Below are 16281 nucleotides of genomic sequence, written 5' to 3'. Positions count from 1 at the left end.
GGGGGTGGGGATGGGGAAGGATAATTTATTTGTCCGTTGTTATCAAATACATTTCCTAACCATTACAGAGCAAATATGTACGAATCTTCTTGCGTGAAAGCCTAAACAGTACAAACCATCTAGATTCCAGGTCACCCCAGGTTGCTTCCTCTCATACATTTGAACTTCTTTCCAAAATGCCATTATGAAGGCAATTTTCAAAGCCATTTACACAGTAAATAGTAACTTACCTGGATAAATCACCGTCTGACAATTAACCTCCCTCAATCCAGCCAAAAGGATGAACGGGCTTCCAAAACGCATGGGATTTTAGCCATATTTGGGAAAGGCATTCTAAGAGGGGCAGGCTTTGGACAGGATCAGTAAAATAGCCTGCAGAGAATATATTTTCAGTTTTGCATGTGGCTTCTTTTTTTTTGGGGGGGAGGGGGGTGCGATTCCCCCATAAAAATTCTATCTGCACAAAAGTCAAGTGCAAAAGTCTGCAGACACTGTGCCAACAGCAGTTTTCAAAGGGGAGGTATGCCTGTATTTTTCCTTTGAAATTTAATGTAAAATCTATGGAGTGAATTTTCAATTGTGTGAAAGTTGCAATTTTCAAAACCAATTTCCATGTGTAAAACCTTTTGAAAACTTAAAAAGCTGAATAAATTCCCAAATATTAATTTACCTGGATAATTTCTGAATTATCTGGTTAAATGTCTCTAAATATGGACCTCAATTTTTCAAAACCAACAAAATATGTGGCTTCCAGTGGTGTGGTCTAGCTGACTTAATTCAGTGTTCTGCTATATATCTATTTTAAATAACTAGTTGATACAGCTATCCAGAATACCTCCATAATTGTCTCTCAGTAGCTTTCAGATCAGCAAATCAAGCACTGTGTGTTAGAGGATAAATATGTTTTCCCTGTACGTACCCGGATCAGTCCAGACAGTGGGTTGAGCCTCCTGTCCAGCAGATGGAGACAGAGAAAAACTGAAAAGGTATCCTATATCAGAACAGAGCCTACCCTGCATCCCTTCAGTATTTCTCTGTCTCCAGCAGATGCAGGCAACTGAACCTGCGGTTCCCTTCTTTTCCTCACTTTGGGGTTTTCTTCTCAGATTTTGCAAGATCAAGCAAGTATTCACTATCCTTTTATAATTTAAGGATCGAAATTTTTTATGCACAGTTTCTCTGATTGCATTCAAAACTTCTGCTCTGACGGAGACAGCTCTGTCTCCTCGCCCTGCTGGAAGCCTAGGGGGGCTTTCCCCTTGATTATTCAGCCTGGGCTCCCTTTCCCAGGAACCTGTTTGCTGTTTGGGGCGATACTGGTGGTCCAGTCACTCCCCCTTTCTGGCTGCACTGACCCTGAGAAGCTAATACCTCGGTTCTCCCAGCAGGGAAGATTAATTCCCCTGCAATTGCTCAAAAAATAACAGCAATTACCTTGGCAGACAAAGCAGGTTTAATTTCTCCCTGCTCTGATTAAGTAGAAGTTGCGTGCAGGGTTCATTCGCCTGCACACGCTTACCCTTGCAACCCGGCTCAGCTAATCGTCTCTGCGGCGTCTCCCTTTGATCATGCCGCGTCCTTCTGCCTGCCTAGCCTGCGGGGAGCCTGCTTTGCGGCTCTCCCGTGAAGGGCTCTGGTCCGGGTGCCTGCCAGGTGGGGAGGGTCCCTCTGCGGCAGCACTGAGACTGAAGGCCCGGGGTCGACCTTCCCAGCGTGTGGCTAGGCCGTTCCCTGCCCGAAAAACCGCGGGAATGGCATACATTTTGGGGGAGGTTTTTTCTTCAGAATTAGGGCGGGAAGAAGGAGAGCCTGATTTAACTGTTTTCCCACCGGCTTTAAGCCCCATTCACTCTTCGGAGGGGATTTCTGACCCTACCTCCTCCCCCTTACCCAGGAAGCCTAACCCGCAAGGTCTTTCTTCCTCTGATCCGTTGCAAGGCAGTGGGGTTCTCTCGGACAATGCCACCACGGTGGCCTACATCAACCGACAGGGAGGCACCAGAAGTCGCCTGGTGACTCTGGAGGCCAGCAAGCTGTTTGCCTGGGCGGAACGTCACCTGGATAGTTTGTCAGCTTCCCGCATTGTGGGGAAGGAGAGTGTTCAAGCCGACTCACTCAGTCGTTAGCATCTAGACCCCAGAGAGTGGGAGCTGTCCGGAGCGATGGTTCTGATCGTCCGCAGGTGGGGTCCCCCCCACTTAGACTTGATGGCCACTCTGAACAACGCAAAAGCTCCCAGGTTCTTCAGCCGCAGAAGGGAGCACTGCTTGGAAGGAGTGGATGCCCTGGTTCTTCCCTGGCCTCCTATACGTGTTTCCCCCTTGGGAAAGTACTCAGAAGAATAGAACTTCCATCGGGGACCTGTCATTCTCGTGGCACCCGTGTGGCCCCGCAGACCGTGGTACGCGGATCTAGTGAACCTCGCGACAGATGGTCCTCTTCGCCTCGGCCATTTTCCACACCTGCTCCAGAACAGATATAAAGAAGTTGTATCCACTCTATTGCGGGCCCTAAACATTCTACCTCTCTGCTTACGTCCAGGTTTGGAGAGTTTTTGAGAATGTCTGTGCTGAGTCTGGAGTGCCGGCACACAAGGCTCCGGTATCCCAGGTCCTCCAGAATGGCCTTTCTAAGGGTTTATCTTTCAACTCTTTAGGGGTACAGGTTTCCGCTCTCGGGTCCCTCTTAGGTAGTATCAATGGTTACGTGGTGGCGGCTCTCCAGATCTCGTTCGATTCCTCAAGGGGACCAAGCATTTGAATCCGCCTGTCTGAGCTACTTGTCCCTTGTGGAGCCTTAACTTGGTGCTTCGGGTTCTCTGCGAGGCGCCCTTCAAACTCTTCTGGCGGGCTACGCTTAAGGATCTGACTCTTAAGACCGTTTTCCTTGTCTCTATTTGTTCCGCCAGGAGGGTGTCGGAGCCCAAAGCGTTGTCTTATAGGGAGCCTTTTCTCCGTTTTTCTGATTCAGGGGTCTCCCTTAAGACGGTACCATCGTTCTTGCCGAAGGTTGTGTCTTCCTTTCATGTCAATCAGTCGGTGAAACTTCCTGCTTTTTCTCCTGAGGTCATTGCAACACACCTGGTGGTGACCTGTGGCGCCTTGATGGAAAATGAGTGCTGCTGCGCTACTTGCAGGTTACAAATGAGTTTCAGGTCTCTGATCATCTCTTTGTCTTATGGAGCGGCCCAAATAGAGGGAACAAGGCTTCTAAGGCTACGATTGCTTGCTGGCTAAAGGAGGCGATTGCGTCGGCATATATCTGTTAGGGCCGGATGGTTCCAGAGGGTTTAAATGCCCACTCTTTGCATTCACAAGCTACTTCTTGGGCGGAGAGTAGTCTGTCTCTCCGCAGGAAATTTGCAGAGCAGCTACTTGGAAGACTCTGCATACCTTTGCTCATCATTATCGCCTCAACATGCAGGTGCCAGTTTTTGGCTCCTTCGGACAGCAGGTGCTTTGAACGGGACTGTCTCGCTCCCACCCTGTATAGGGAAGCTTTGGTACATCCACTGTCTGGACTGATCAGGGTACATATAGTGAAAGGAAAATTGGTTCTTTGCTAATTTTCGTTCCTGTAGTACCACGTGTCAGTCCAGACTCCCGCCCAGGTACTGTTGCTACGTCCGCTCGAAGTTCTTCCTCTTGTTTCTTCACAGCAATTTGGAGGAGCTCTCTGCTTCCTATCAGAACTTTAAGGCACCGGAAGCATCTACTAGATGAATTTGAATATATATGTAAGAGCAGTTGTTTACAGAGTTTTGAATTGTTCAATTTAACAGTTATTTGTTGCTTGCTTGATCTTATACTGGTTAACTTTCTATTTATCTGCTTTGATAATGTTTATATTGAAGGGATGCAGGGTAGGCTCTGTCCTGATGTAGGATATCCTTTCAGTTTTTCTCTGTCTCCATCTGCTGGACAGGAGGCTCAACCCACTGTCTGGACTGATCCGTGGTACTACAGGAACGAAAATTAACAGGTAAGAACCTCTTTTCTCTCTTCCTTTTACCTGCAGGCTCGATGCTGGTACGTTCGGGACAATGGGAGTTGGACTGGGATTTGCCATAGCAGCTGCTATGGTGGCTAGGGATCAGAATCCAGAGCAGAGAGTGGTCTGTGTAGAAGGAGATAGCGCGTTTGGGTTTTCTGGCATGGAAGTGGAAACCATTTGCAGGTAAAATGTTTTGGACCCTTGAATGGAATCATTTTTCACAAACCTAAAGTCTGATGTGGTAAAGAGTGTGCCTGTTGTAGGTGTTTGTGTTGCATGCCAAGGAAGAGAAGCGCGTACCATTGCTACTATCTCAAGTAAGTATTTTATGCATTGTATATGTGAGGAGGAGAAAGGAAAGAATTAATTCTACTATGGTAGATGTCCTTTGTGCAAAGCTATATGCATAAAATGTGCCATACTGGGTCAGACCGAAGTTCCATTCAGCCCAGCATCCTGTCTCTTGACAGTGGCCAGTCCACATCATTAGGACGTTCTCAGCCGGTCCCAAACAGTAGATCTTTTAGGGATAAATCCATTTGATCACTCTTCTCTTTACCAAAACATAACCAACACACACTTTTTAATGGAATTCTTACAAACATATGCATATATTTGAACCACAAATAAGTCTTCTTAAAACAGTGATAAATCACAGAGGCTCTTCAAGCATTAATCCACTCTTCATAATGTACATGATACTGAGGTTTCATTCAGGTTTATAAACAGGCCTCAATCTACTGGCATGATTGTCAGGACCATTGCTGATCATTGTTGTGGTTGGGCTAGGCAGTGAGCACTGCAGATGACTCTTCTAAGACAGATAATTTGATGTTGGTGTACAGTCTTCATTTTCTTGGAAAACTTGCAGAATATGTTGTTGCTCCCATGTTAACTTATTAAATCCGTATGCTCAACTATCTTGACCAGAGGCAATCTGATTTTAAAATGGGGCATAATATAGAGACTGTCCTTGTATCTGTGGCAGATGACCTGATTAGATTCTTAGAGACATGACACTATTGATCACTGAATCCTATTGAGATGATTGAGTTTTATGTCTTGATGGTGTTGCTATGGCATGGTGTGAATCCTTTCCGTCTGGTCACTCTGATGATGTAATTACTGATGAACTTTGTTCTTCCCTTTGATCTGTGAACTCTGGAATCCCCAAGATCCAGTGATCTCACACACTTATGCAGTATATAGTTGAGACCTTTGGTGGAGGAAATCAGGAATCTCTGTCTTCAGTTCTTTATCTACGATGATGACATCCAACTTTGTGAGGGTAATAATTTTGAGCAGCCCAGATTTTAAAAAATGGACCTAATGCAACTTTGAAAAATCCTGGGTGTGTGCGAAAAACAGTCAACATAAACACGCGTATTGTATGACTTCTTGAGAACAAGTGCAAATATGTGCGTATAGATTTACCTGCTTACTTTTGAACATCAAACGTGTGTAAAAGGTTTCTCCATCCCCTGGAATGCCTCTTTGATGTGTGCATTAAATACAAAATCACTTTTATATATACAACCCATTTGTATGGCTAAAATTGGGTTTTATGCACATAAATAGCTTAGAAATTTGCCCCCTATGTGCCCTTAGGTTCTAATAAAGAAACTGCAGTAACATTGATAAAGGACTGGAAGTGATTAGGAGATGGATGCTTAATTCTCAAGCTCAAACCCTTTAAGACCAAAGTTCTCAACATGGGGAAACTATCTGTGGCGGACCTTGATCTGAAATTGTGCCTGGACTCGCTCACACTTCCTGTTAAAGGTCATGTACAAAGTTTGAGAGTTGTAAGGCACTATACTTGGATTCTCAAATTTCTAAAGTGGCAAAAGGTGTTGACTGCTTCCTGTTGAATATGGTCCTTTATCTCATTTGCTGAATGTGTACTTCGAAACTGAAATTTTATTTTTTTCTAAATTGATGTTTGTGAAAGAAGATTCTCCATGCCCCTTGCATGCTGCAGAAAGATAAATTATTTTAAATAAATAACTCCAACAACACACCGGAGCTCCACTTGCACTCAAAATTAATCAGCAATAAGAGATTAAATCTTTCAATAAGAGATTGTATTCAAACTAAGGAGTTGCCGTAATATAATATTATATGTGACAGTTTCAACATTTGACCAGGAATTTAAGTGTTTCTTGCACTTTTGTGTATGCTTTAAATAAATAACCCCATGCTCATCACATGGGATGAGAGGGCTCTTGGAAACGATATGGCATAATTTATTTATTTATTTACTTAAAAATATTTCTATACCGTCGTTAAGTTAAATACCATCACAACGGTTTACAGAAGGGCACGATAAAGAGAAATATAGGTGGTATAGATTACAAATTACTCGTGTGCCATCATAGTACGGTAACAATGTAAAATAATAAACTAGGTGTGTAAATTAAACCTGATTGTTAGGAACAAATTAGGCAGTTTGATTTTAACATTAATATGCTTATGTAGGTTACTAAAAACTTCTAGCTTGGTGCATCCTTATCGCTCAACTATTTTTCTCCTTTTCTTTATCTTTATAAAATGCTTGTTTAAAAAGCCAGGTTTTCATATTAGTTTTGAATAATTTCAGATTTGTCTGTAGTCTTATTTTGAGTGGCATGGTATTCCAGAGTACAAGACCAGCCCTTATGGCTCGCACAGCCCTACATATTTTTTTCCTATGGAAATAGTACTTATTGTAAGAAAAGTTTGCAGACTAGTACATTTTTAACCAGTTTCTAAGTTGTTTTTAGAAGAAAAATCCACCATAGCATTGATGATCTTTTCTTAATGAATTTTTATTCTTGTGAGGTGTTATAGGGAGGGGTAGGGAAGGGGGACTGGCACTTAAAATCTTAAGAAATGTAACTCCTTTTCTGCCTGTGGCTGGTTGAGCACCAACTTTGCAGGGTGTTCTGTCTGATGTTTCTAATGCTGGGACAGTGTTGAGCTCATATGCTCAACACTGTCCCAGCACTGTGTGACAGGGCAAAAGTCCTCAAGTTTCAAATATAAAAAATAAAATGACTGATACAACTGTGTACATGTGAATTGTTGCAGGTATAATTTACCAGTCCTTATTATCGTTCTAAATAACAACGGGATTTACAGCGGTTTTGATGAGAACACTTGGAAGGAAATGTTAACGTGGGGAGATCCTGCCTTAGTGTGAGTACCATTAGCAATCCCTGTGCACTGTAAACCCTGTTGTTGGAGCAGATCAAGGGACCTTGATGTCTGCACTGCTGTCGTCATAGCTGTGAAAGCGTAGTACCTGCTAAGCTAGAGGTAATATCTAATTCCTGGTCTTAGCCCAGTGACTGCTTGCAAAGATCTGAGAGATGGCAGCATCTCATAGTGTCCTCCATCTTAGCTGACAGGTGGCATGAGGCCTTGTGAGAAGCCTTGCACCTCAGCTAGAAATGTAAGATATTTTTCAGTTACCACTGATTCATGTCACTGCTGCTGCTGCTTCTAGTTACCAACCTTGTTCAATTATTTGGAGCTGAAGTGTTTGTATCTGTGCTGGGCCCCAGAGATTCCTGCTTTTTTTTTTTTTGGGAGAGCAAAGCCAATTCAGTAATTGCTCATCCGCTTCCTGTCCTTCTGGGCAATCTTCGAAAGCCATTTGCCCGTGCAAATGAATATTTCCCAGAGTAAAGGGGCTTTGCAAGTGCCTGCTTTGATTTTAAAATTGTCCAATTGGAGGGTTATTTTCAAAGCCATTTCCACAGTGCTTTACCCGCCAAAATGTATGTAAATTCCACAGGTAATTTACTTTCGACTTATCCATGTTACAGAATTATCTCCTTAATGTGCAAGAAATTAATCACAGGATATTCCAGTAAATCCCATGACTAAACAATATAAACTCCTGCCTAAATACGGGTCAGCCTTTTTTGGTGTAGCCTTGCCGTTTCCAGATTATAACATACTACATAAGAAAATGCCATATTGGGTCAGACCAAGGGCCCATCAAGCCCAGCATCCTGTTTCCAACAGTGGCCAATCCAGGCCATAAGAACCTGGCAAGTACCCAAAAACTAAGTCTATTCCATGTAACCATTGCTAATGGCAGTGGCTATTCTCTAAGTGAACTTAATAGCAGGTAATGGACTTCTCCTCCAAGAACTTATCCAATCCTTTTTTAAACACAGCTATACTAACTGCACTAACCACATCCTCTGGCAACAAATTCCAGAGTTTAATTGTGCGTTGAGTAAAAAAGAACTTTCTCCGATTAGTTTTAAATGTGCCCCATGCTAACTTCATGGAGTGCTCCCCATGCTAACTTCATGGAGTGCCCCCCGAAAGAGTAAATAACTGATTCACATCTACCCGTTCTAGACCTCTCATGATTTTAAACATCTTTATCATATCCCCCCTCAGCCATCTCTTCTCCAAGCTGAAAAGTCCTAACCTCTTTAATTTCATTATTTGTATAGATATTTTTTAAACTATTAATGGACACCATAACTTATTTGCTTCTGGTGTAGGCCATGTGACTTTTTTTTTTTTTAATCACGTCATGGCATTTTACGGTAATTTACATCAATGCAATTTATTTAAGCTGAGTGCTGTGTCACATGTGAGAGCCTCACCCCCCTCCTCCTGCATGTGTGATAATCCTATTTCCTGATCTGGACCTGGATCATCCTCCTTTTTCAGAGCACCTCCGCTCTCTCTGATTCCGAATGCCCGCTACGAGCAGGTTATGTCTTCGTTTGGGGGTAAAGGATACTTCGTTCAAACACCAGAGGAGCTGCAAGATGCCCTGAAAGCGAGCCTGGCAGACAGAGCCACACCCTCTCTTATCAATGTAATCATCGACCCACGCTCAGAGAGGAAGAAACAAGTAAGTGCCTACTCTGCTTCAATTTCCTTGCCTGCCTGTCTGCCTGCCTTCTATTTTTATCTAGTCTATGGAGCACCTTTCGTTGGCCACCAAATGCTCCTATTCAGGTCCCCCAGAAAGGCGCCGGCAGTTTTACAGGAGCACATCTTGTTAAAATGGCCTTTTAAAAAGGAAAAAATAAAGTGTAGCCCTTTCTTTAAAAAAAAAATTATTATTACGCCATTGGGCACGGCGCAATAATTTGTTTTTAAATTAGCTGGCCCTGACAATTTTAAAAACAAACTGGAAGATGGTGAGGCTTTAGATGGCCGTCAGGTCCTCTTTGTAGCTGGCCCTGGTGTCCAGCGTCAGGAAGCTGCTGCTTATTTTCCCCTGATGCTGCTAGGGAAAACGAAAGAAACTATATATGCAGGAAAGTCTTGCCTCAGCTTTTAGTAATCAACTAATTTCAGCTTATGCAAGAGTTATTGGACAGTGTGCCTGCACCATAATCTTTCAAAAAAAAAAAAGAATAGGGTCATTCATCAAAATGTGTTATGGCGTTAATTCATAACACTATTGCACGGTGCGAATGCAAATTTTTGGAAGGGGCTGGGTTTGGGCAGGATTAATTCAAATGAGGGGCAGTATCACACTGTGCGATATTATGTGTTACACTATTGCACGGTTTTAACACCGGAAATAACTACACCTTTTTTTTTCCTGGCGTTAAGCTGTGCAATATGCCTGAAATGGCAGTAATGCAATTCTCGTTAATTTTGCAAATTGCCTTTTGGCCATTTCTGGGCTTGTGAAGGGGAGTGGAGTGGAATAGAGAGAAAGAGAGAGCCTCTGAGGAGGCCTTCACAGTTTTTAACTATTTATATGACTATAGGAGGGCCAGCTAATAACTCGAAGTGAGGTGTTGGTGGTGGTTTAGGGGCTAGATTTCCATATAGAGTGAGATGTACGAACAGCACAGTACACCTTGGTGAAGATTTGATGTCATTTGGAGTGAGGAAAGTCTCACAAAGATGAGATTTCTGCTGTATTATCTTGGCCTAGCTCTATGGTACCCTGTTATAGAGTTCATCAAGCTAGGGCGAGAGAATATGGTTTAAATGTTACACTGAAATATATTCAAAGTTTGAACTTGCCAAGCTTGCCTAATATTCATTAGTACTCATTCATCATTATAAATGAAGTTTATGCTAGGGTGGGTTGGGTTCCCCCCCCAATATTCAAAAGCCCAGTGAGCAGCAAAATTATCCAGATATCTTTGTCCAGGTAGCATTAGCCAAGAACATACTGCAGGATGCTTAAGTCCCTCTGAATATCTCGATCAAATTTAGCTGGTTAACTTTAACCAGCTAATTTTCCACTCACTGTAACACTGAATATTGCCTTATTAAGGAACACAATGAAAAAATTGGAAAGACCTTCCTTTCAAAAAAAAAAAGTTTGTGTGTTTCAGGAAAGTCTGCATCCTCTCTAGGCAACCATCTGAAATGCATATCTCCACTGATATTTCTCGACTTTTCAATAACCTCCTCAGTGATATAGGGGTGGAAAATTTATTTTCTGTAGAAAATTTTTCAGTTCCAAAAATTATTTCCTAAACTTCATTTATAATGATGAATGGGTGGTAATGAATATTAGGCAAGCTTGGCAAGTTCATATTTCTGTCTAACATTTAAACCACATTATGGGGTAATTTTCTACAAAGTTACACACATAAAAGTGCAAATCATAGCAATTTTCAAAAGTCCATTTATGTGTGTTGAACCTTTTGAAAATCCATCCCATGTAGTGAATTTTCAAAGGAATTGATTACAATAAAGTAGCAGTTTTCAAAAAAAAATGTACACATATAAATCCTTTTGAAAATTACCTCCTAAGAGGGACTTGATTTTCAAAAGCATTACATGCTTAAAACTGGGTTTTCCATGTATAAATGTCCTTTACCCACATAAGTGGGCTTCTGAAAATTGCTACAATATATGCCATTGAAGTGTCCATAGGTTTTACCCACGTTAAGTGCACTTAAAACATGTAAATGGCTTTTGAAAATTGCTATGATTGTATGTTGCATTTACATGTGTAACTCCTTTGAAACTTTATTTGCAAGTGCTTTTATTGATTTTTTTTTTGCTCCTCTAATCAAGTATTTCAGTTCAGCTCCTTGAAAAATTTAGAAATACAGCATGGGAAAGTACCTTCATTTTTGCTTTTGTTTTTTTCTTAACTAAATATATAGGTCAGTTAAAATGCCAAATCAGATCATAAATCTATTTACAACATCAGGAAAATTTGCTTAGAAAAATTTCTTATAATTTGTATGTCCATTTTATGTAAATTAGAAATAGATCTGCATGGAAAGATTTGTGGTATTTAATTTTCTTAAACCACAATATTTGGAAATATGACACCCCAGTAATTTATAGGAGGGTCAGAGATATGAGGTTTTCCAGAAAAGTTTGAACTGGAAATTTTTATATGCCAAGAAATGTTCGTGGATTGTGATATCTTTTATTGGACCAGCAAAAAAAAAATATGGTACAGTGCCTGAGCTTTTGATCCCACACAAGTCCTTTATCCAAATGTCAGGGCATTGCCAATGTCCCTTTTTTGTATTCCAAGGTTCCAAAGTGTTTTCTTCCCCTTGGAAAGGAGCTTTGAGCCCTAGTCAACAACCGGAGATACAACAGTAGGAATATGTTAATATTTATCTGTCCCTCTTCCTGCCATGTTTCAGGCATTACAATTTCTTGACACTAATACAATAATAGAAAAAAAATGTACGTCTATCTGTGCCAGAGCAGGGAAAAAGAAAATATACACATCCTAATGCCAATGTACAGGATTAAATGTGTTTAATTTTGCATTTTAATTTTTTATTTCATATGTTTTTTTTATTCTAATTTGATTATTTTTCCTTTTTAGGATTTTCCATGGCTTACTCGTTCTAACATGTAACAGAAGATCCACAATTGCAGATTCATTTGTGTATGGGTTCACAGCAATAAAATCATTAGTCTTCCTCTTCTCTACCATTGTCATTGACAGGCTTCACAAGCTTGTATTCACTTTGCAGTTAGCTGGTCTGTTATATGCTTCAGTTTGAATTTATTGAGAATCATGGGAAATGTAGTTGAGAAGACATTTCATGTGAAAAAAAAAAAATAAAGAAATTAACTATACTTCCCAACATGCATTCCCAGGTGTCAGTGGTCATGGCCAGGCAGACATGGGGTTCCACTTAGTTTCTGCAGGAATAACACGGCTCGTATTCAGTAGACCCTCTGGAGGGTATACTAATAGAGGAAAATGTAAGGCAGTGAAGACTCTCTTTCCGGGATTTTGTGTGGTAATGAATACTGACAAGTCTTGGCTTCAGATTTGTAAGGCCCTCTCGACTGCATCCCTTGCATGCCTGGCATGGCCATTACTGGCACCAACTTCACCTTCCAGCTTTTTCTGTATTCTCTTTCCCTCCAGTTATCTCGGGGGGGGGGGGGAGTGGTTGAGGTGGAATGGCTTATGTTGTGTGAAAAAAAACTAAACAGCCTAGACATGATATATTAATAGTTTTTAAACAGCATGAACAATATTCACAGTGCTGTACAAAATAAATCATGTGACTACAAATTCCCAGCTCCAAGAGTTTAAAGGCCAGATAGACTAAAGCATAAAATGAAAGAAATCCTTTAGTACATCTCACCAGTGTCCTGTTGCAGAAGGTAAGTCATTTGCTCAATTTTACACAGTACCGAGTGTAGGGATTTTGCGCTCTGTGTTGACAAGTTTAAAACATTATTTGTGGCTACAATTGTTATAGCAACAAATTATTTGCTTGAATTAAAGTAACTTTGCTATTATTTATATATAGATATAAATAAATATATATTATACATTCCTTATAATAAAGCCAGGCTTTAATGGCCATGTTAGAATGTATAGTATGTAGTAGGTTAGGCTGAAAGAAAACCAGAGTTCCAGTGTGTCCAACCTTCTTCAGATTTTCTAAAAGCTCCCACTAAAAGCTGGGCAGGAAATATCTGTTCATATATGCATTGGCAATAGCAGGGTGTAGCAAGAGACTAAAAATACAAGCAGGCTGACCGATATTCAAAAGAGCTAAACTCCTGACTTAAAGAATTAGATGCCTAAATGTACCTAAATGAAAATGTTCCCCTCACCCCACCTGAGCATGGATTTCTAGCCCTACTCCACTAACCCAGGCACCTAAATGAAGACATATCTGGCTTCATTTAGGAGCTTTGATTTAGGCACCTAAGTTACACATCTAAGCTTTATGCTAAAAATAGGTAGCTAACCCAGGGCCAGATTAAGGCTCTTCTCCCATTTTGTGTCAATGGGAAAAACCCTTAGTGAATCAGGTACTAAGGGCCTAAATTTAGGTGCTTGGCTTTTAAATATTGGCCTCAAGGTGTGGTTATAGTGGAAAGCTAGTGGACATGGGGTGAAAATGCGAGTTGAAGTTCTTGCAATTGAGAAGTATAGTCCTTATCAATTTTCTCAGCAAAAAATAGCGCTTTTCTTTATTCTTTCTACATTCAAAATGCTTGAAAAATTGTGTGTGTGAGGGGAGGGGGGTGGATGGTGGAATGAGGAAATTCAACATAAGTTGTGAATTTTCCACACTGTTAAGGATCCTGCTGAAAGTACTCTACCTCTTCCCCATGGGTCTGTTGTGGTGGATGCCTATCTTCCACAGAAAGGGAATTGCACACAAGAAAAGGCTGTATCAAAAATGAGATTGGCCAGATTGTTCTCCCAGTGAAGATGCCCCCCCCCTCCCCCCAGAGTTCAGGCCTTACAAGGCAGCTTCAGCTGAACCCAGTATTTCTTTCCCCCCCCTCCCCCCCATCTCTGGTTTCCATTGGGCACAAAAGAGCCTTGGGCATACCTCTCTTATTAAAGAGAAAACTTGCAAGCTTATGGAAAATGAATGGGCAAGTTACAAGGTGTATTTCTGTGGCAGTAGTCCAAAATGTATACAACCACAATTTTTTTTCTGCAAAATAAACTTTTTTTTTTGTTGTTGTTGACATTTTCTTAGAAAACAGGTGTTTCCAACAGTTTTAGGTGAGATCAAAAGTAAACATTAAGTAATGTATCTTTCATATACTTTGTCCAGCAAAAAATGAATAAGCAAATTTGTATATTCAACATTATTTTTGTAGAATAAAATTATCTAATTAAATCTCTGACCAGTAGAGGTCAGTGTTGACTAATACTTCAAGTTGTTGCTTTCTGTACAGTGCAACTGAGAATCCATTCTAATTTTGTCACATTTAAACATATTGGGGTCAATATTCAAAGGCATTTAGCTAGATAGCTTATGAGTTACCTGGCTAAATGCCAGCTTTTGAATATTGAGGGCATACTCTTTATCTGGTTTTTAGACAGTGCTGGGGAGGAGCTGGCTGTCGTGGTACATGTGGGCACCAACCACATAGGAAAATGTGGGAGGGAGGTTCTGGAAGCCAAATTTAGGTTCTTAGGTAGAAAGCTTAAATCCAGAACCTCCATTCTCTGAAATGCTCCCTGTTCCACGCGCAGGTCACCAGAGGCAGGCAGAGCTCCGGAGTCTCGATGAGACGATGGTGCAAGGAAGGGGGATTCAGTTTTGTTAGGAACTGGGAAACCTTTTGGGGAAGGGGGAGTCTCTTCCGAAGGGATGGGCTCCACCTTAACCAGGGTGGAACCAGACTGCTGGCGCTAACCTTTAAAAAGGAGATAGAGCAGCTTCTAAACTAGAACAAAGAGGAAAGCCGACAGTCGCTCAGCAGCGCATGGTTCGGAGAGAGGTATCTTCAAAGGATACTAATGATGCATCAGAATTAGGGCATCCCGACAGTGAGGTTCCAATAATTAGAAAAATAGTCCAAGTGCCTGTAACTAAAAACTCACTTGAGCTAAAAAAATTCTAACTTATCCCTATCAATTAAAAAGCAGAATGAAAATACAAACAAAAAATAAACTTTGAAATGTCTGTATGCTAATGCCAGAAGTCTAAGAAGTAGGATGGGAGAATTAGAATGTATAGCAGTGAATGATGACATAGACTTAATTGGCATCTCAGAGACATGGTCGAAAGAGGATAACCAATGGGACAGTGCTATACCGGGGTACAAATTATATCGCAATGACAAAGAGGAGCACCCGGGAGGAGGTGTGGTGCTTTATGTCTGGGATGGCATAGAGTCCAACAGGATAAACATCCTGTATGAGACTAAATACAAAATTGAATCTTTATGGGTAGAAATCCCTTGTGTGTCGGGGAAGACTATAGTGATAGGGGTATACTACCATCCACCTGGTCAAGATGGTGAGACGGACAGTGAAATGCTAAGAGAAATTAGGGAAGCTAACCAAATTGGTAGTGCAGTAATAATGGGAGATTTCAATTACCCCAATATTGACTGGGTAAATGTATCATCGGGACACGCTAGAGAGATAACGTTCCTGGATGGAATAAATGATAGCTTTATGGAGCAATTGGTTCAGGAACCGATGAGAGAGGGAGCAATTTTAGATCTAATTTTCAGTGGAGCACAGGACTTGGTGAGAGAGGTAACGGTGGTGGGGCCGCTTGGCAATAGTGATCATATGATCAAATTTGATTTAATGACTGGAAGAGGAACAGTGTGCAAATCCAAGGCTCTCGTGCTAAACTTTCAAAAGGGAAACTTTGATAAAATGAGAAAAATTGTTAGAAAAAAACTGAAAGGAGCAGCTACAAAAGTAAAAAAGTCCAAGAGGCGTGGTCATTGGTTTTTGTTTTGTTTTTTTTTTAACATTCTAGAAGCACAGTCTAGATGTATTCCACACATTAAGAAAGGTGGAAAGAAGGCAAAACGATTACCGGCATGGTTAAAAGGGGAGGTGAAAGAAGCTATTTTAGCCAAAAGATCTTCATTCAAAAATTGGAAGAAGGAACCAACAGAAGAAAATAGGATAAATCATAAACGTTGGCAAGTTAAATGTAAGACATTGATAAGACAGGCTAAGAGAGAATTTGAAAAGAAGTTGGCTGTAGAGGCAAAAACTCACAGTAAAAACCTTTTTAAATATATCCAAAGCAGAAAGCCTGTGAGGGGGTCAGTTGGACCGTTAGATGATGGAGGGGTTAAATGGGCACTTAGAGAAGATAAGGCCATCGCGGAAAGATTAAATGATTTCCTTGCTTCGGTGTTTACTGAAGAGGATGTTGGGGAGGTACCCGTAATGGAGAAGGTTTTCATGGGTAATGATTCAGATGGACTGAATCAAATCACGGTGAACCTAGAAGATGTGGTAGGCCTGATTTGACAAACTGAAGAATAGTAAATCACCTGGACTGGATGGTATACACCCCAGAGTTCTGAAGGAACTAAAAAATGAAATTTCAGACCTATTAGTAAAAATTTGTAACCTAT

The 16281-nt window shown here is 41.1% G+C and overlaps 1 protein-coding gene across 3 annotated transcripts in view; it reads left to right on the top strand.

Annotated features, from left to right (window-relative positions):
- The window catches only part of HACL1 (2-hydroxyacyl-CoA lyase 1), a 114514-nt gene extending 102637 nt beyond the window's left edge, over positions 1-11877 (top strand). For all 3 annotated transcript variants that reach the window (XM_029589209.1, XM_029589211.1, XM_029589212.1), the window contains exons 14-17: positions 4018-4176; positions 7063-7170; positions 8671-8857; positions 11780-11877. In XM_029589209.1, the coding sequence (XP_029445069.1) occupies positions 4018-4176; positions 7063-7170; positions 8671-8857; positions 11780-11812 (487 nt within the window). In that variant the 3' untranslated portion in view covers positions 11813-11877. The remainder of the gene's footprint in view (positions 1-4017; positions 4177-7062; positions 7171-8670; positions 8858-11779) is intronic.
- Positions 11878-16281: the final 4404 nt, after the last annotated feature.

This window comes from Rhinatrema bivittatum, chromosome 2, assembly GCF_901001135.1.
Source record: "Rhinatrema bivittatum chromosome 2, aRhiBiv1.1, whole genome shotgun sequence".
Lineage (NCBI taxonomy): Eukaryota > Metazoa > Chordata > Amphibia > Gymnophiona > Rhinatrematidae > Rhinatrema > Rhinatrema bivittatum.
Note: the sequence above shows the minus strand (reverse complement) of the source record. Positions and strands in the feature narration are given on the sequence as shown.